At 45.6% G+C, this 19,442-nt stretch overlaps 2 protein-coding genes across 3 annotated transcripts; both read left to right on the forward strand.

Moving 5' to 3' along the window:
• Positions 1-2,022: 2,022 nt before the first annotated feature.
• On the forward strand, positions 2,023-6,386 carry KLK6 (kallikrein related peptidase 6). Its single transcript, XM_074219526.1, has 6 exons — positions 2,023-2,266; positions 3,065-3,112; positions 3,509-3,665; positions 3,901-4,160; positions 4,726-4,862; positions 6,099-6,386. Exons 1-6 carry the CDS (start codon positions 2,227-2,229, stop codon positions 6,249-6,251), a joined length of 795 nt encoding a protein of 264 aa, XP_074075627.1. The 5' UTR covers positions 2,023-2,226; the 3' UTR covers positions 6,252-6,386.
• A 1,834-nt stretch (positions 6,387-8,220) lies between these two features.
• Positions 8,221-15,645, forward strand: KLK5 (kallikrein related peptidase 5). 2 transcript variants are annotated; one of them, XM_074219524.1, is made up of 6 exons: positions 8,221-8,920; positions 10,239-10,322; positions 11,883-12,150; positions 13,453-13,706; positions 14,214-14,347; positions 14,716-15,645. In XM_074219524.1, exons 2-6 carry the CDS (start codon positions 10,247-10,249, stop codon positions 14,866-14,868), a joined length of 885 nt encoding a protein of 294 aa, XP_074075625.1. In that variant the 5' UTR covers positions 8,221-8,920; positions 10,239-10,246; the 3' UTR covers positions 14,869-15,645. The 2 variants fall into 2 exon arrangements, with proteins under 2 accessions (XP_074075625.1, XP_074075624.1); XM_074219523.1 differs by having other exon boundaries at positions 8,221-8,868.
• The last annotated feature ends 3,797 nt before the right edge of the window (positions 15,646-19,442 follow it).

Raw genomic sequence — 19,442 nt, forward strand, 5'->3', positions numbered from 1 at the left:
AAATATATATATATATATATGTATACACACACACACACACACACACACATATATATATATGTATATATCCATGTGTGTGTGTGTGTAAAAAATCCTTTCCCTTCTTTGCTTCTTCCCCAAAAAGAAAGAGATAAAGGAGGGGAAGAGAGTGAGAGAGACAGACAGAAACAGAGAAAGAGAAAGATAGAGATAGAATGAAATAGAGTGGGAGGAGGAGAAGAAGAAAGAAGAAGCAGAAGAAGAAAAAGGAGAAACAGAAGCAGAAGCAGAAGCAGGAGCAGGAGCAGAAGAAGAAGAAGAAGAAGAAGAAGAAGAAGAAGAAGAAGAAGAAGAAGAAGAGAAGGAGGAGGAGGAGGGAGAGAACATGTAAAATACATATAACATAGATAACACACAGAATAAATTCAGGAGGCATATGGTGAATCCTAGATGAAGACATAGAGACCCTGAAAGGAAGTCTCACTAAACTGTAGTGAAGAAAAAGACACAGGGAGAGAAAGTTAGAGAGAAGAAGAAAGATAAACAGAATTATGTCTTACCTATCCTGTTAGAGATGGTGTTGAACCCAAAGAGCAAGATGGAGACCAGCGTTTGATAAGTTTGGGAATCTTTAATTTCCCAGGGACTGCCTGGGGATGAAGAGGACCCAAATCAGACAGTCCCTGAGTGTTCAGGGGATAGGGTTTTTATAGTATTTGGGGGGGGGTACTGAGAGCAAGCAGGAGACAGAAGCAAAGACAGCAGTTAGATATATTTTCTGTACTACTACAAACATATGTAAACATGGTTCAGTATAGATAGGGAACTAGACAGAGTGGGAAAGGGTCAGGGTCTCTGTGTTATGTCTCAACATGTCGTGTATTCCAGGGCTTCCCACAAGTTTGAGGGAGTGAATTTTATTATCTTATGGTTCCAGCTGCATCTGGGGAAGGGGAAGCAGTCCTGGGAGGAAGCAGGAATTTTACAGATACAGCAAGATAATTAGGCTAACAAGGGGGCCTCGTGAATCTTAGACACATTTATGGTATATCTGTGACCCCAGAGTCAAGCATTTGGGTCCTGTCAGATTATTTTCAGACCCAAAGGTGCCTAGCCAAAGTTATATTTCTGAGGAGTTTCTCAGGGCCCAGAAAGGTGTCAAGGACTCCTTCCATACAGGGATTATACAAATATTGATATTGTACTTCAATGGGAATGAGGCTCAGGGTGAATAGAGAGTACCTGACTGGTAGGGCACTATCTAATCAGTCAAGTCTGAACACAGGACTATTGTTCTTGGCCTGCTGCTTCCTTTCCCCATCCTTCCCTTTCCTGCTCCTCTGCCCCCCCACCCTGTCTCCAGGCTGGGGGAGGGGGCCCCTCCCTGTGACACACACCAACACAGTTACTGACTTTGTGGGTGTCCATCCAGGGACTTACCAGCAGGAGATTGAGTCAACCCCAAACCCATTGAACTTAGATATTAGTATCCCTGTCTCCACCCCCTCAGAGACCCAGGCATCTAGAGTCTCTCAATAATCTATTCCATCAAGGACCTTGTATTCTGCCCTATTGAACAATCACACCTTAACCTGTCCTCTGGTCCTTACTCTCTCTGAGTCTTAATTTCCTTGTCTGAAAAATGTGGGGGTTGTATTATATCATCACTTATCTCCCCTTCATCTCTATTGCTAGGATCCTATGAGCTTAGGCATCTAGGACCTGCCACCATGAGGATATAGGCATCTACCATCTTATCTTCCCTACCCCCATCTACCAACAAACTAATGTTCTCTCCAAGATCCTGGGATCTTTCTTCTGAATTTTCAAACCTCTTTGGTGCTTAGGTATTCAAACCTCAAGCCAGCAGAACCTAGGTGTCTGAGGTCAAAGGGTAACAGAGGGCAGGGCTTCTAGTTTGCTGAAGAATGTTTGGGGGAGGTATGGGCGGGGCAGAAATGGGGTGGAGAGTGCCTAGGGCCCCGGGCAGGCAGGGGTTAAAAGGCAGGGAGCTGGAACTGCAAGATGTGAGGATGGGTTTCTGAGAGAGACAGTCCAGGATCACCCATTCCTCCTGGTGGGGTACCCTAGCCAATCCAATTCAGGCTTTGCCTCTTTGCCTCTGGGATTCTCTTTGTATGTTTGCCTCTTGTCTTTCCCTCTAATTTCTTCATTTCTCCCTCTTTCTGTCTCTGGTTCTACATCCATTTCTCACTGCCTCTGCCTTGCTCTTTTTCCTCTCTCTGTATGTTTCTCTCCAGAACTCCATCTGGATTCCACTCAGCAGGTAAGATCAGAAGCCTCTTCCTCAGTCTTCTTTGAAGCCCTGAAAAAATCAAGAGAATAGAGAGACCATTGGGAGGGGAACAGAGAAACTCTGATTAATAAAATATGAAGAGATTATCCTGATTATCTAGAGTCTAGAAGAATATTTTTTTTAGGTCTTTTTGCAAGGCAAATGGGGTTAAGTGGCTTGCCCAAGGCCACACGGCTAGGTCATTATTAAGTGTCTGAGACTGGATTTGAACCCAGATACTCCTGACTCCAAGGCCGGTGCTTTATCCACTATGCCACCTAGCTGCCCCTTGGAAGAATATTTTCTGGTGGGGGGAAAGAATCTTGTTTTACAGAAAAAGAAACTGAGCTCCAAAATAGTCAAGTGATTTTGTCCTCTTCTTTTTGCCTCCTTGATGATTTTATAGAGCAGCAAGGAAAGGAAGGGATTTATCTGGGGTCAAATGAGTGATTCAATGTCATTCAAGAGAAGATTGGATGACCATTTGGAGGGGATGTTGCTCTTTGGGGTCCTTTCTCACTATGAGGTTCTATGATTCTAAAGACCATACAAGAAACCAGAAGTCTTGGTTCTTATGTCATCTGAAGATTAGAAAAGAGAATTGATGAGTCAAGTGAAATTGGGGAAGAGGGATGAGTTCAAAGTGGAGAGATGATAATTTATCAAAGAGAAAGCAGGACTAAGGTCACCAGGAATGAGTCAGTATCCCAATTTAGAGTGAAGAATCAGGGTTAGAAAGGGGTGGAGTCTATTTCAGGAACCAATCAAGTTGCTTCCTCTTTCCCCCAGGAATGGTCATGAAGATATTGATGTTCACCTTGATGCTGATGACCACAGGTTTGGAGATGAGGACAGGGATGGAGACAGGACTTTGGGTCAGGATGGGACTGGGGTGAAAGATGAAGATACGGATGGGGATGGGGCATATATGGAATTGGCCATCGAATTGAGGAAATGGATGAAGATGAGCATGAAGATGGGTTTGGGGAGAGAAGTGGGGTTGGAGACAGGTAAGAGGGGGGGATGAGATTTAGAGTAAAGATGCAAATAGTCATGGGATTTGAAGAGGGGATGTGAATCGGGATGTAAATACAGAAGGGTTAAGGGGTTGAAGCGGGGTGGGGGGAGCAGATTATAGAATAGACAAGGATCAAGATGCATTTTGCTGAATGTCAGAGAAAGGATAAGGTTACATTTGGGGGTGACCTTATGGTAGTATTTCTTCCTCCACAGCCTGGGCTAAGGAAGGTGATAAGATTTTCACTGCCCACCCTTGTGAAGGAAAACAACACCCCTACCAGGCTGCTCTCTTCTCTTCCAACCGCTTGCTGTGTGGTGGAGTCCTCATACACCCCCAGTGGGTTCTTACAGCTGCTCACTGTAATAAACCGTGAGTTTTTTGACCCAGTGATGGGAGAAATTATGGTTAGACCCCAGTATATACTTCCTCCTCACTATATATTTGGGATGATTGCAACTATGGGTGACTGCGACCTTCACCTTCAGCCCCATTCTCTTCTTTGTTGTATCATGATAATCAAGGGATGGTTGTAGCAGCCCAGGGAAGTAATGGGTCCTTAATCAAGGTCAGAGGGCCCAAGGAAAGACCAGAATTTCTCTTTCAGCAATTTACAGGTTTTCCTAGGCAAGCACAACATTCAGCGGTGGGAGAAAAACCAGCAGCTGAGGAAAGTAGTCCAGACTATCCCACATCCAGACTATGATAGATCCCAACATGATAATGACATTATGCTGTTGAAGCTACTTCAGGCTGTGACTGTGACTCCTTTTATCCAGCCCCTGTATCTTCCATGGGAATCAGACTGCACAGATAATTTGACCTCATCTTGCATCATCTCTGGCTGGGGCAAGACAGATATAGAGGGTCAGTGGGAGGACAGAAATCACAAGGGGGAGGGCAATATGTTGGGAAGGACCAATGTCTATGGGAAGAACAATTAATAAGTGGTGATAAACAGAGGAAGACTTTGATGATAGGGGAAATAGTTCTTTGGGGAAGTAGAGGACAATCAAGAGTGCCCTCAATCTAAGGGAAGCAGGATGGGGAATAAGAATGAACCTGGATGAACAAGCAGCATGACACAGAAAAAAACAGCAGCTGGAGGGATCTGTAATGATAAAGACCAATGATGAGAGAGCTAATAGTGGGAAAGGTCCATGGTGGGTGGTATTTGTAATGGGAGGGGCCAACACCAGACTTGGAAGGAATCAGTGATTAGAAGAAATGATAAAGGAGGGGATAAAATTGGGGGGGGGGAAGATTGGTAAGATAAGCATTCTTTGGAAGAGCCTCTTAAGGGAAAGATCAATAGTGGGAGAGGCAAGTTCTAGAATATGGCTGAGCAAAATAACTGTATTAGTAGCTTCTAGATTCCAACTGTGTGACCCAATACCAGTACTTTGATGTCTCTTCCTCCAACTTTCTCCAGGCCATTTTCCAAACACACTCCAGTGTGCTTCTGTCCACCTGGTGCCTCATAAAATCTGCCAGCAGGCCTATCCCAACCAGATTACTTCCAATATGGTGTGTGCAGGGGAACAGAAGACCGGAGAAGATGCTTGTCAGGCAAGTTGGGGAGATGCAGGTTCAGAATTCAACAGAGAGGCAAAGAGATACCCAGAGACAGAAAACTGGCAGTAGGGAGAAAAACAGAGTCCCAGAAGAAGAGAGAGACAGAGAGACAAAGAGACAGCAGAGACAGAGACAGACACAGAGAGAGAGAGAGAGATAAAGACAGAGAGAGGAGAGAGACAGAGAGAGACAGAGCTAGAAAGAGAAAGAGAGAGGAGAGACAGAGAGAGAGAGAGAGAGAGAGAGAGAGAGAGAGAGAGAGAGAGAGAAGAAAGAGGGAGAGAAAGAAGGAGTTAAGAAAATGAAAGTGACACTAAGAACCTAAGGATTCCACAGTGCCATAAGCAATCAGTTAGTTAGCAAGCATCTGTTAATGATTTATCCTGGAATCAGATAATATGACAAGGACAGACAAACAGAAGTCCTTAAGGAAATTCCCTTCTTGTGGGAGAGAACAGATGGGGAACCCTAAAATATATAGCATTCCATAGCATAGTATAACATAACATAACTTTACATAATGTGTTGATTGTCCATGGTGTCTGATTTTTCATGACCCCATTTGGGATTTTCTTGACAGATACCCGAGTGGTTTGTCATTTCCTTCTCCAGTTTGTTTTACAGATGAGGAAACTAAGGCAAACATGGTTAAGTGATTTGTGCAGGGTCACCCAGCTAGTAAGGGTCTGAGTCCTGATTTAAACTCTGGAAAAGGAATCTTCCTGACTCCAGGTCTGGCATTATAACCACTACACTACCATAAAATATAGCATAACGTAAGATAACACAACATAACAAATTAATATAACATAGTGTAGCATAATATAATATGGCATAAAAATATAACAGCATAATATAATATAATATAATATAACATATTGTAAATAGAAAGTAATTTTAGAGGGCAATGTCTAACAGAAAGAGGAAGGGGAAGAATGCTTGGATAGGAACTCTCACAAAAAGGAGGATTTGAAGCAAAGAGGTAAGCAGGTTGACAAATGAGGAGCTTTCTCCAAGGTCAGGCTAGGGACAGGACAGGAGAGGTTGTCTAATCCCTAAGCATGTCTTCACCTGTCTCCAATTCTACAGAGCCCTTTGTCTTTGTGTCTCTCCTTCTTTACCTCTCCCTCTAAGTCTTTCTTTGTAGCCTCATTGTCCTGCCTCTGTTTCCATTCCTCTCTGTATCTTTCTATGTGTCTCTGGGTCTTTCACAGTCTCTCCTCTCTCCAGGGTGATTCTGGAGGACCCCTCGTGTGTCAGGGACGTCTTCGAGGTCTGGTGTCCTGGGGGGAGTTTCCCTGTGGCTCAGCCCAGAAGCCAGGAGTCTACACTGATGTGTGCCGATACTGTGACTGGATCCGAAGAACGATTCGAGCCAACTGATCACCATGTGAAACTTCTGACATTTGACTGTACTGGCTGGTTCCAAGTTCTCATGTGTCAGACTTACTCTAGTCCTTTTCCCCCCTCTCCTGCCACAAGTAATATACTGAAAATTAACATATTCAATAAAACAAAATTTACTCCACATAAATAATGTCTTTTCTGTTCAATCCAATCTGATCCCTTAATCAACATCAGTAGTCTTCTTGGGCATTTTTTTCCCTTTCTAAGATTTAGAGGTCATATCAAAACTCTCTCTCTCTCTCTCTCTCTCTCTCTCTGTGTGTGTGTGTGTGTGTGTGTGTGATGGACACCTTTACCAATCTGGTGAAACAATGGACCCTTTACAGAAAAATGGTTTGGAATCCTCATTTGCGATTGAAAAAAAAGAAAAAGTTAAATTTTAGTTAGACGCTTGTGAAAACATAGATGTGCTAATTGGCCAGTGTAATTTTGCAGACCTCATCTGCGAAGCCCTGGGTTGTGCAGTCTCAAAGATTTCACTTCTACAGCCCATATTCCTCTCACCTTCCCCAAATCCTCTTCCCCTTCTCCTGGTCAATTCTGTGGTCTTCCTGACTTAATTCTTTTTTTCTTTTTTTAGGTTTTTGCAAGGCAAATGGGGTTAAATGGCTTGCCCAAGGCCACACAGCTAGGTCATTATTAAGTGTCTGAGGTCGGATTTGAACACCCAGGGACTCCTGACTCCAGGGCCGGTGCTTTATCCACTGCGCCACCTAGCCGCCCCTCCTGACTAATTCTTACTCCCACTTCCTTCTGGAATCTGGGCTCTGCCGCTGCCTTGTCCCCCCAGGGGTAGGGAAGACCAGAAAGGCTCTGGAAAAATCTGAGGAAGGAGGAGGAGAAAGCGGACTCCGGTTCGGTTTAACTTGAGCCCGGATCGGACGCGGACAAAGGCTCAGGATGAGGCGGGGGACAGAAGGGGGAAGACAGGCTTGGCAGAAACAGAAAAAAACCAGACCAAGAGCTAGAGGGGTGAGAAAAAGAGGGGCCCTGGCAAGTGAGGGGAAGAGAGAGACCTGGCAAAGGGAGACAGGCGCGGAAAGGGAGCGAGTCAGTGTGCACAAAATAGGGACTGGCCTGGCCAGAAAGGGAAAGGCATGGGAAAATGGAAATAGGAGAAATTCAAAGATATGGAAGGAGAGGTAGAGAGAGGCAGAGAAAGAGAGAGAGAGAGACAGAGAGACAGAGAGACAGAGAGACAGAGAGACAGAGAGACAGAGAGAGAGAGAATGAGTCAGAGAAACAGAGAGACAGAGAGAGAATGAGTCAGAGAAACAGAGGCAGACGTAGAAGCAGACGTGATAAAGAGACAAAGAGAGCCAGAGAGCCAGAGAAAGATAGGCAGAGACAGAGAGCTAGATAGAGCAAAAGAGAGACAGACAGAGGAAGAGAGAAACAGATAGAAACAGAAACACAAAGGGAGAAAGAGACAAAGAGAGTGGAATTTAGGGAGTGAGAGGAGACTGATAAGAGAAAAGGAAAAGAAGGAGGAGGGAGGTGGAGAGAAACAGAGGAAGACAGGAACAAGACGAGGAGGAAGCAAAGTGGGACGAGGAAGAGGAAGAGGCGAAAAGAAGAGAGGGATAGACAGATCCAGAGAGAGGGGCGGGAGAGGAGCATCCAGGGTCACAGATAGCGCCCCGGGGTTCGGACAGGGACGTCGCGTTAGCGGGGCTTCCGAAAGAGCCCCGTCCCTTCCTGTGCCTCCCCCTTTCCTGCCCCCAGCCTCCAGCCTGAGCCTCTTTCCCCATCAGGGCGGGTCCCTCCCCTCCTACTGTGCTCTCTCCTTTCAGTTGAGCTCCAGCCAAGTCCCCACACTTCCAGGACTCCCTCCCCTCTCCAGGGTCTCTGTACCCCCCCTCCCTCCCCAACACCCCCCCCCCTTTTCCCTCTGTTCCCCCCCCCCCCCCCCCCCAGCCAGCTGGAAGGGTGTGCCCAGGGATGCGGCGGCTTTCCCGTAGTCATCAGATTGGGAGAGGGAGACAAAATCCGAGACCCAGAGGGAGTCGCTCTCCTAAATAGATGGAGACAAAAAGACCTAGCAACGCAGGAGTCCTGGGGACCCAGAGACTAAGCCACGGGGTCGGAGATGCAGAAACTCGGGGCTGTGGAGATGCGGCCAAGCCGAGACTCCGAAATGGGGACACTGGAGCCATAGAGAGATAGGGAGGGAGAGAGAACCCCGGAGGAGTGCCTTTATCATTTTAAACTTTCCAAAACACTGTAACGCGAGACCCCGAGGTAGAGGTGAGCCGAGAGCCCGCCCGGGCTTTCTGGTCCGGGGTCCGAGGTCCCCAATCCGTTCCCTGGCCGGCCCTCCTGGGGGAGGCTTTGCTGGCTGGGCCCCCTGTGGAGGTCCGGCCGCAGCCTTCTAGGCAGGCGGGGGCGAGGGTGGAGGGCAGATACGTTCACCTTAACCCTGCCCCCCCCAGTCCGAGGAGCCTCACCCTCGGGTACGGAATGCGACCGGGGGCAGGAGGCAGGGGCGGTGGGGCGAGCCGGTTATAAGCTGGGGAGGAGGCTACCGCACAACGTGAACCCAGGACCAGAGGCTGCAGGACCCGAAAGCGGAGGGGAGCCCGGCAGAGCTTTGGTAGGCACTAGCCAGCCCCCCCCTACCCTGCCGCCCCTGAGGCCACCCACAGGTACCTTGGCCAAGGATGCGCAGGGGCTCTGGCCCATCTCTATTCTCCCTTGGGGACTGGCCCGGGCGCCTGCACCGGCTCGTCCCCTTCACCTCCTTTGTCTCTCAGGTTCTCCTCTAAGCTCGGAATGTCTCTGCACCCTTATTTCGCTCTCCCTCCACCACTCCATTGGGCTTTCTTTGTTTGCTTTGGCTCTTTGTTTATTTGTTTGGGTCTGGGTGGGCGGGTGCTCTGACTGGGGCCCCCTCTTTCTCTGTCTCTGATTGTCTCTTTGGCCTGGGGTCTAGTCTTCATCATTGTTATATTTCTCCCTTATCTCTGTGGCTCCCCATCTCTGCCGTTCTTTGAGTGCTTGCAGTTATCTCTGTTACCTCTCCTCTCTCTCTCTCTCTCTCTCTCTCTCTCTCTCTCTCTCTCGTTCTCTGTCTCTGTCTCTCTGGATATCTGTGGCCATTTTTGTTATGATTCTTATGGCCCTCTCTGTGACTCCTCAGCCCAGTCCCTCTTTGGATCTCTGTACCCATTTTTTAAAAAAATCTCTATCCTGGAGATCTGTGTTGTTTCCTCTCTCTGCCACTCTTTGGATCTTTTTAGGTTTTTGCAAGGCAATGGGGTGAAGTGACTTCCCCAAAGCCACATACCTAGATAATTATTAAGTGTCTGAGGTTGGATTTGAACTCACGTCCTCCTGACTCCAGGGCCAGTGCTCCATCCATTGTACTACCTAGCCGCTCTGTGGGATTTTTTTTAAACCTTCTTCTGCCTATATTCATGATTTACTCCTTCAGTGTCATTTTGGGCCTTCCCTAAATATTTGAAATGCAGACCTCTTTTAGCCCAGAGAGAGGAGGGGCGAGGTATGGGGGAAAGAAACTGGAGATCAAGGGCTCTGCCAGGGTTTGAGGCAGATGGAAAGATTTGAGTCCAGAATCAGAACTGGGTGATTTAAATTCTGGTTTTGTTAATTACTACTTATATGACCTTGCTCAACTCACTTAATGATTCTGGAACTCATAAGGTCATTGGACTAGATAATCTCTAAAGCACCTTACAATTCCAGATCTATGTCCCCATGAAAACAGCAGCTTGCTTTGATGCCCATCTTCATCACTTATTTTGTGATAATGTGATCTTGATTGCTTGACCTAAACCTCAATTTTCCCATCTGTAAAGTAGGCACAGTAATACTTGCTTGCACCCTCCACCTCCTTGAATTATTTTGAGGAAATCAAAAATATTAGAGAAATTTGAGTTATCATTAGAATAAGGTCTTAGAAGTTGACTTCCTCCTCTCCCACCTCCTATCTCCCAATCTCAGGTGCAGTGATGATGCCTCCAGTGGGTTTCCTTTGGACCTGGACCCTGGCACTTTTGATGTCAGTGTTGATCATGGGAGACCCAGGTCTGTCAGGTTAAGTATGTGAACAAAAGTGTGTGGAGAGAATGGAATGGATGTATGTGTGTGATATAGAATAGAGGTAGATGGGAAGGAGAGAGAGAGAGAGGAGAGGAGAGGAGAGGAGAGGAGAGGAGAGGAGAGGAGAGGAGAGGAGAGGAGAGGAGAGGAGAGGAGAGGAGAGGAGAGGAGGGGAGAGGAGGGGAGAGGAGGGTAGGGTAGGGGAGGGTAGGGTAGGGGAGGGGAGGGGAGGGGAGGGGAGGGGAGGGGAGAGGAGGGGAGAGGAGGGGAGAGGAGGGGAGAGGAGGGGAGAGGAGGGGAGAGGAGGGGAGAGGAGAGGAGAGGAGAGGAGAGGAGAGGAGAGGAGAGGAGAGGAGAGGGAGAAAGAGAGAGAGAGAAAGAAGAAGAAGAAGAAGAAGAAGGAGAAGAAGAAGAAGAAGAAGAAGAAGAGGAAGAGGAGGAGGAGGAGGAGGAGGGGGAGGAGGAGGAGAAAAGGAGGGAAGGAGAGATAGAGAAAGAAGACGGAGGAAGGAAGAGAGAGACAGAGAAAGAAAAGAAAAAAGGGAGAGAGAGAAACACAGAGATACAGAGACAGAAAAAAAAGAGAGGAGAAGAAAAAAGAGGAAGAAGAGGTGCAGGAAGAAGAGAAGGAAGGAGGAGAGGGGAGAAGAAAGTAAGGATAGATTCTGAGGGAAGACTTAGCTGGAAAGAAGCAATGGAAGGAGAGTGAGGAGCAGAGCCTAGAGAGTGGAGAGAGAATCAAGAGGGTTCAGAGTCTCTGAAGAAAAGGAGAGGGGGGGGGGGGTGGCGCGGTGGCTAAAGCACGGGCCCTGCAGTCAGGAGGACCTGGGTTCAAATCCGATCTCCGACACTTAGTAATGACCCACTTCACTCCATTTGCCTTGCAAAACCCTTAAAAAAAAAGAAAAGGAAAAGAAAGGAGAGAGTGAAAGGAGAGAGTGGGCAGTTGGATCTGCAAAGCTCAGAGGAATCAGGGGAAAGAAGGAGTAAATGGTCACACTCTTCGTCATTTCAGCAAAAGATAATAATGGGAAAGACAAGTCAGATTTAAAGGCTCCAGTTGAGTTTGGTGGTTTTCTGTCTAATTGGGTGATTAATTGGTTTGTTTATTTATTTGATTTTTAATTTGTTTTTCCCACAAATTTTTTTTTCATGTTTACCCTTTTCTCCCTCCCTCCTTTCCCTCCCCCTTCCTCTGACGGAAAAGCATTCTAATACAGGTCAGGCATGTACACTACGCTAAACAGATTCACGAAAGTGTGGCTGTTTCCAAGCAGGTTGTCAGGAAAGGGGAGCAGTGAGCTGGAGCAGGTGAAGGGGATTTGGGGAGAGGGGGCAGGGGCTCACTGCTAGTCCCTTACCTCAATGGCCCAGCTACCCAAGAGGTAGTCCGCCCCCCTCTCAACCTGCTGCTGTTCACTCAAACAACACCCAATCCCATCCTAAGTCCTATATCCTGTCTCATTTCTTGAGCCCAGGCCCTATCCCATGTTCTGTCCCTACCTTCCCTCATCATGAACTTTCCTTCCACCACCCCCCCCCCAGGCCAGAAGAATGGGGCCCACCCGGAGAACGAGGCCTGCCTGGATCAAGGGAGCCCTCAGCAGGACAGGAGCAGCACAGATCCGATGGAACCCTGCCAGGACACCAATACTGTTCGGGATACTACCGATCGCATCTTACAAGGCATAGAATGTCAACCCCGAACCCAACCCTGGCAGGCAGCTTTGTTTCTGAAGCCAGACAGACTCTTTTGTGGGGCAGTACTGATCCATCCACAGTGGGTGATCACAGCTGCACATTGCCAGAAACCGTAAGTGAGGAGGGAGAAAACAGAATGGGGGTGGGGATGGGGATGGGGAGGGGAGGGGGAGTGAAGGAAGGAGGGGGAGGAGTGAGGATGAGGAGGAAGGAGAGAGATGAAAGGGGAGAGGAGGGCTGGAGGGTAGAGAGAGTGAAAGAAGGAGGAAGGAGGAGGAGGAGGAAGGAAGGAAGGAGAGGAAAGGGTGAGAAGAAAGAAGATGAGGAGGAGGGATAGAGATTAGAAGGGAGAGGAGAAGAGAACAAAGGGGCTGAGGAGAGATGAGAATGAAGAGGTGGAGGGGAGGGAAGGATAGAGGAAGGAGAATGGAGAGATGGAGATGAAGCTGAAGATGGGAGGGAAGGCAGAAGGGGTGGGGAATCAAGGATAAGTGACAGTGGTGAATCTGGAATCAGTAGAACTTGGATTCAGATTTTGTCTCTGACACTAGATCATAACTCAGAGACCCTATGGATTAGTGGATTGAGTCTTAGAGTCCTGAAGGGCTTCAAACCCTACCCCAGACACTTCATAACTGTGTGACCTTGGTCAGGTCCTTTCTGTTCCCTGAATATCCATGCCCTCATCTGTAAATATCTACTTGCCGAGTTGAGTCTGTGATGAGTTATTGTTTGCAAAGTGTTCTGATACAGTATTCTGTTATCATATCACTAGCATTGTTATCATTGGAGGTTGGAAGACCAGAGTTCAAATCTGATCCCAGGCATTAACCATGAGACCCTGAGCAAGTCACCTCTCCTCTGCTTTCCATTACTTCATTTCTCCAATGGAGATCACCTATAACCAGAATCTGCCAGGGTTGTTAAAGAATCAAATATTGGGATAATCAATTCCTTCCTCTTTCCCTTTCATGGGAGTCTCACAATCTTGGGAAATGGATATTCAGGTTTCGTCAATCTCATCTTCCATGTAGGGAAACAGACTCACAAAGATTATGACATTCCTCATTGTGTGGCATGGAAACAAAATATTAGCATCTCAAATTTAGAAGTAAATATTTTTAATATTAATATATATCTGAGGTTGGGTTTGAATCTACTTTCCGACTCCCTCCAATATGGAACTTCTAAGCTCTAGACATACTTCTCCAACTATCTCTGTGACATCTCTACCAAAACAGATCATAGGTACCAGACAGGATATGGAATTGAGAGGACTTGTAGATGTCCAATAGCTCATCATTTAATAGATATGGAAATAGAACTCTAATACTAGGTGGGCATCTATGGGATTGACCATGAGAGTAGGGCTGGGGTGAGGGTGTAGGAATGACCTGTCTATCATCTCCTGCAGCAACTACATTGTTGTCCTGGGCCGGTATTGCCTCCATGGGTCTGAGGAGAGCCAGAAGATTCTGAGTGGTGTCCAATCCTTTCCCCATCCCAACTATACCCGGCCAGCTCACTCTAATGACCTCATGTTAATTAAATTGAACACAAAGGTCTCAGTCTCAAAAAGCATCAGACCCATCAACATCTCAACTCAAGCTCCAACTGCTGGGACCACCTGCATTGTCTCAGGTTGGGGGACTACAAGCAGCCCTCAGGGTAAGTTTTGGACTCTTTCTATGTATCTTCTCAGTCAGATTTGTGTCCATCTCCATGTCTGTTTCCATAGCTACCTGGAAATAGTGTTGGATTCGGCATCATAGGATCTCAGTTCAAGATCTTCTTCTGCTGCTATTAACCCCCTGTGTGTTCTTTTTTTAAAAAAATTATTTATTTAAGGCAATGGAGTTAAGTGACTTGCCCAAGGTCACACAGCTAGGTAATTATTAAGTGTCTGATGCTGGATTTGAACTCAGGTCCTCCTGACTCCAGGGCTGGTGCTCTATTCACTTTGCCTCCTAGCTGCCTCACCCCCTTGTGTGTTCTTCAGCAGGAATCTTAACACCCTTGGGCCTTGGTTTTTCCCCACTATCCCCCTCCCTCCAAGAAAAGATCTTGGTTGGATTTGATCTTAGCCCTTAGACTCTCTTCCAACTCTATAATCTATGAATTTATTGACATGGTTGTACTAGCTGAAGTCTCTGATCCCACCACTTGATTTTCCAGTCCACTATCCTGAAGCCCTGCAGTGTCTTAATGTCACAATCCTATCTCAGAAGGCCTGCCAGAAGGCCTACCCTGGAGAGATCAATTCTAGCATGTTCTGTGCTGGAGATGAACAGGGCAAGGACTCCTGTCAGGTAAGTCTAGAATGCCTCACCCAATCTGAGAAATAAGGGAGGAAGACAGAGGAAAATACTAAATGAAAGATAGTGGAATGGAGGTAAAGATAGTAGACAGAATGGGGGAGCAGGTGAGGGAGGGAAAGACTGAATGGAGACAGTTACAGAAAAGTGGAGGGATTGAAATAGAAAAATGTATGTGGGAGGTGTCTCTCCATCTGTATTTGTCTCTTTCTGTCCCCATCTCTCACTATTTATCTCTGTCTTGACTCCCTTTCTTTTTGTGTCTTTCCTGTCATTTTTTCCCCCTCTATTTGTTGCTGTCTCCAACTCTTCTCATTTATCTCTATCTCTCCTTTCTCTCTTTAATTATTCTTTCTTCCCAGGGTGATTCGGGGGGCCCTGTGGTCTGCAATGAAGTGCTTCAAGGCCTGGTATCCTGGGGGGATATTCCCTGTGGACAACCCAACAGGCCTGGTGTCTACACCAACCTCTACCAATACAACCAATGGATCAATAGCATCATCAAAAACAACTGATTTAAGGAGACACTGGCATGTAGATTCCTAGTCTATGTTCTGTTAAGAGATCCAGGAGCCCTGGGCATCCCCATCTTCTGTCATCTAGACCCTCAACTCTTATCACCTCAGGACCCAGAGGTCTGGCCCTTAGAGACCCAGACATTTGTATTTTCTTTCCCAATTTTTACTCCACTTGGAGTAAAGAAATTCCTTGACCTTTGTCTTTGTCTCTTGGAGTGAGAAACACCCAGAACAGGGGCACCTGTATAGGGGTAGGAGGATCTGTATCTCCATTCAAGGCCTATGAGATATTCTTCCTCAGGTCTATTTTCACAGTTCTTTTTTTTTTTTTTTTAACCTTCCCTCCCATCCTCCTTCCCATAAGCCCACTGGAATTCTCTTAGCTCTTCCCCATTTCCTCTCCAGTCCCTGAGCCTCCTGTTCCATTCTCAAATACCACTTTTTCTCTGCCTCCCAGGCTTTTCCCAGTCTTTTCTCATCCCCCAATATGAGCATTTGCAGCACTTTCCTCCAATTTTTCTTCCTCTCTAAGCCTCCTCCTCTTAGACTCTGAGGGTCTCCCCACTCATCATTTCCTTATCCATCCCTAAGCTTACCAACATAGGCTTGGGTCTCTGATGATTTATCTACTGGCAGGGTGGAATAATGAGTAGAACTCTGGACTTGGAACAAGAAGACTTGGGTTCAAATTTCAAGTCATTTAGTTTTTGTCTCAGTTTCTTCTTCTGTAAAATAAGACTAATCGCAGTCTGAATTGTGAAACTCAAATGAGATAATGTGTATAAAACATTTTACAAACTTTAAAGTATTTCAAGAATCTGAGTCATTTATATTATTCCCAGGAAAGGCCCTAGGCTTGCTTATGTTTCCCCTTCCTACCTCCCCATTCCTAGAGGGGGCTGATGAAAAAGTCACTTTGGTTAGTGGGAAGAGTCAGAGAAGGGATTGTGTTTTGTTTTGTTTTGTTTGTTTTTGTTTTTGTTTTGCAAGGCAATAGGGTTCAGTGGCTTGCCCAAGGCCACACGGCTAGGAAATTATTAAATGTCTGAGGCCGGATTTGAATTCAGGTACTCCTGACTCCAGGGCTGGTGCTCTACCCACTGCACCATCTAGCCACCCCAGATTGTTTGTTTTAATCCCCTTTTTATAACTTTGGTAAGACCTGAAGGACACCATGACAGCTTAGACTATTTGTCCTGGGTTCAAATTCCACATCCACATTTAATACCATTGTGACCTTGGTCTCTTCACCTCCCTGACACCCCAATTTCTTCTTCTGCATTGCCATGATGACCTCTGAGGTTCCTTCTGGTTCCTAACTTATGATGAATTTATGTTCATCTGGATGAGAAAAGCATCTGATGACCTGAATCACTGCCATTTTCCAACTCCTCCCTTGTCATCATCAGTTTCTACCTTCGTCAGAGGAGTAGGCTTTGTCAGCAATACCCTAAGAAGGGAGTGACAACAGACTTCACATCCTAGGACTTTTGGGACCAAAGGCTTGTCCCTGAGGACAAGCTTATCTTCTTATCTAAGAATGAAGACCTATCTGTGGGGTGGGGGTGGGGGAGGGAAGCAAGATTGGGGGGGGAAAAAAAGAAAAAAGAAGGTACTAACCTTTAAAAAAAAAGAATGAAGACAATTTATCCAAGGATAACAGAGGTTTTCCTCTGGGGACCAGGGAAGGATAATGGAGATATGTCCTGAAGACAATAAAATATTTGATCTGGGGGCTATCCAGATATTAATTTTGAGATTCAAGCAACTCTACAATGTGGTCTCTGAGTAGGTATGGACTAGCCACTGGCAACCACTGTGACAGGTGAAGGGTCTCCATTCACTTGAAAGTCCCTTGGCATTTATGAGGCTTCTTTCAGTGACACATAGTAGTTCTTTCTTCCACTTGGCATGGAACAAATGGGAACCACTGACAGAAGTGAGGCTTCCCCCTTGGGCAAGGGAGGGAATCCCTTCTGGTCTTGATGGGGTTACTTCTTGGGACCAAGGAGTGCTCATTCTGGGATGATGAATACTCTTTGCAGGGAGTTTCCCATCTGCCTTATATGGAAGAGGGATTGTCTTGGAAAAGATGAAGCTTTCACTCAGAGAAGGAGTAATTTATTATTATAGTCCCTCTTGTGTTTTTTTTTAGCTTTTATCTATCTATCTATCTATCTATCTATCTATCTATCTATCTATCATCTATCGTTTGTTCGTTTGTTTTTTTGTTTGTTTATTTGTTTATTTATTTGCAAGGGAATGGGGTTAAGTGGCTTGACCAAGGCCACACAACTCGGTTATTAAGTGTCTGAGGTTGGATTTGAACTCAAGTCCTCCTAACTCGAGGGCTGGTGCTCTATCCACTTCACCACCTAGCCACCTCCCTTCTTGTGTACTGAGACCAGTGAAAGCTTATTATCTAGTATAACAAAATTTAACTTTTCAATTCAATAAACATTTCTTAAGCTTCTCATTTGTGCAAGGTCCTGTACAATGTTCAGAAGGGAAAAAAAAAGATGAAAATGTCCTAGCCTCTGCCCTAAAGAAACTTATAGTCTCACTAATACATTGTTGGTGGAGCTATGAACTCATCCAATCTTTCTGGAGTACAATTTGGGATTATGCCCAAAGGGCAACAAAAATGTGCATACCCTTTGACTCAGCAATGCCACTACTGGGTCTATACCCTAAAGAGATGATAAAAAAAAAGGGTAAAAACATCACTTGTACAAAAATATTTATAGCAACCCTGTTTGTGGTGGCAAAAAATTGGAAATTAAATGAATGTCTGTCAATTGGGGAATGGCTTAATAAACTGTGATATATATCTATATCTATATCTATATCTATCTATCTATCTATCTATCTATCTATATATCTAACAGCAACATGGGGGTGCTGATCAATACTGATGGACTTGCTCATCCCCTTCAGTGCAATAACCAGGAACAATTTTGTGCTATCTTCAATGGAGAATATGATCTGTATCCAGAGAAAGAATTATGGACATTGAACAAAGACCAAAGATTATTAACATCCAATTAGAAAAAAAAAGCATTATGTTATTATGTAATTTTACTATCTCATACTTTAGTTTTCTTCCTTAAGGAGACGATTTCTCTCTCATCACATTCAACTGAGATCAGTGTATACTAGTAACGAGTAACACTAACAGAATGCCTTCTGTGGGGGGGGGTGGGGGGAGGGAAGCAAGAATGGGGGGGGGATTATAAAACTCAAAATAAATAAACTCTTTCTTTAAAAAAAAAAGCTTATGATCTCCTAAGGGAATATGACCAGTCACACATATTATGCTTCAATGTAGAGTGTGATCAGAACAGGGAAGAGATCTAGACAAAGTTCTTTGAAAAATTGGAGGCTGGACAGAACAAGCTTAACTGTTCCAAAGAGGTAATGTTTCCTGGAGTTGTTGATCTGTGAATTAGATCTTGAAGAAAGGAAGGGACATCAATGAATAGGAAAGAGGGAGAAGTGAAGAGAACTTGATATTACCGCTTGGGGATTCAGTAGATGAAACATGGAGATAGGAAAGGAGAGCAAGATGGGAATGGCAGGGAGTAGTTCAATTTATCTAGAATAGCCCTTGTTCTTTCTTGTTCTTTTTCACCTCCTCCTTTCTCCTCTCCCTCTCTCACTTCCCTTCCCTTCCCCTCCTCTCCTCCTCCTTTCTCTCCTCCTCCTCCTCCTCCTCCTCCTCCTCCTCCTCCTCCTTCCTTCCTTCCTTCTTCCCCTGGACTCTTTTGTCCATTCAGCAGAGCCCATGGACCTTGTTTTGGATAATAATTTTAAGTGTATAAAACAAAACCCACAGGATTCCAAAGGCTCCTAATTAGATTGAGTACAATTAAGTTCATGAACATCAGCTGAAGAATGTCTGTCTTCGTGAAGGCAATTAGAATAGGATAAGACCACACCTATGCAGTGACCACATTGTAGAGTTGCTTGAATCCCTGAATCAAAATCTGCCATTTTACTTGGTAGACAGTAGAGAGCCAGTGACAGTTTATAAATAGAGAGATAAGGTTATACTTAGCAAGAAAATTAAGCACCCTGGTAGCAATGTGAACTAGAAAGGGGAGAGAAAATTAGGAGGTGCTTAAAATAATTGGGTGGTGGGATTGATCCATTATGCTCTATCTACTTGAAAATGGAGAATAGAAGATGAATGCTAGATGAGTTGGAAAGGGGGAAAGGTAAGTCAGATGATGGTTCCTGGGACTATAGAGGCCTGCCTGGGATTAAGCTAGGCAGTCACGAGGACTCTATTCTTTTACTCAGACTATGGCAGAGAGCCTGTGCTCCATCATCAATAGTTTCTTAGCCTACATTGTCGATCAACATTTGTTAATGTCCTACTATGTGTAGGCCCTGTGCTGAGTCCTAGGAATAAAAAAGATGAGAACCAAAATAGTCCCTGTCTTCAAGGATCTTACAGTCTAATGGAGGAGACACCGTGGATATCAAGACCTGTGCTTTTGGTGGTATTGGAAAATTCAAGGTGAGGAAACTCCCTCTATCAATGCAGATTGATACCTTCTTCTAAACAT

This window comes from Macrotis lagotis, chromosome 1 (genome assembly GCF_037893015.1).
Source record: "Macrotis lagotis isolate mMagLag1 chromosome 1, bilby.v1.9.chrom.fasta, whole genome shotgun sequence".
Classification (NCBI taxonomy): domain Eukaryota; kingdom Metazoa; phylum Chordata; class Mammalia; order Peramelemorphia; family Peramelidae; genus Macrotis; species Macrotis lagotis.

Excerpts from the sequence above, each read along its gene's own strand:
- KLK6 (XM_074219526.1), top strand. The coding sequence starts at position 2,227 with ATGTTTCTCTCCAGAACTCCATCTGGATTCCACTCAGCAG. Across the intron at positions 2,267-3,064 it reads ATCTGGATTCCACTCAGCAG|GAATGGTCATGAAGATATTG; the intron begins GTAAGATCAGAA and ends TCTTTCCCCCAG. Across the intron at positions 3,113-3,508 it reads CTTGATGCTGATGACCACAG|CCTGGGCTAAGGAAGGTGAT; the intron begins GTTTGGAGATGA and ends CTTCCTCCACAG.
- KLK5 (XM_074219524.1), top strand. The coding sequence starts at position 10,247 with ATGATGCCTCCAGTGGGTTTCCTTTGGACCTGGACCCTGGCACTTTTG. Across the intron at positions 10,323-11,882 it reads GTTGATCATGGGAGACCCAG|GCCAGAAGAATGGGGCCCAC; the intron begins GTCTGTCAGGTT and ends CCCCCCCCCCAG. Across the intron at positions 14,348-14,715 it reads AGGGCAAGGACTCCTGTCAG|GGTGATTCGGGGGGCCCTGT; the intron begins GTAAGTCTAGAA and ends CTTTCTTCCCAG.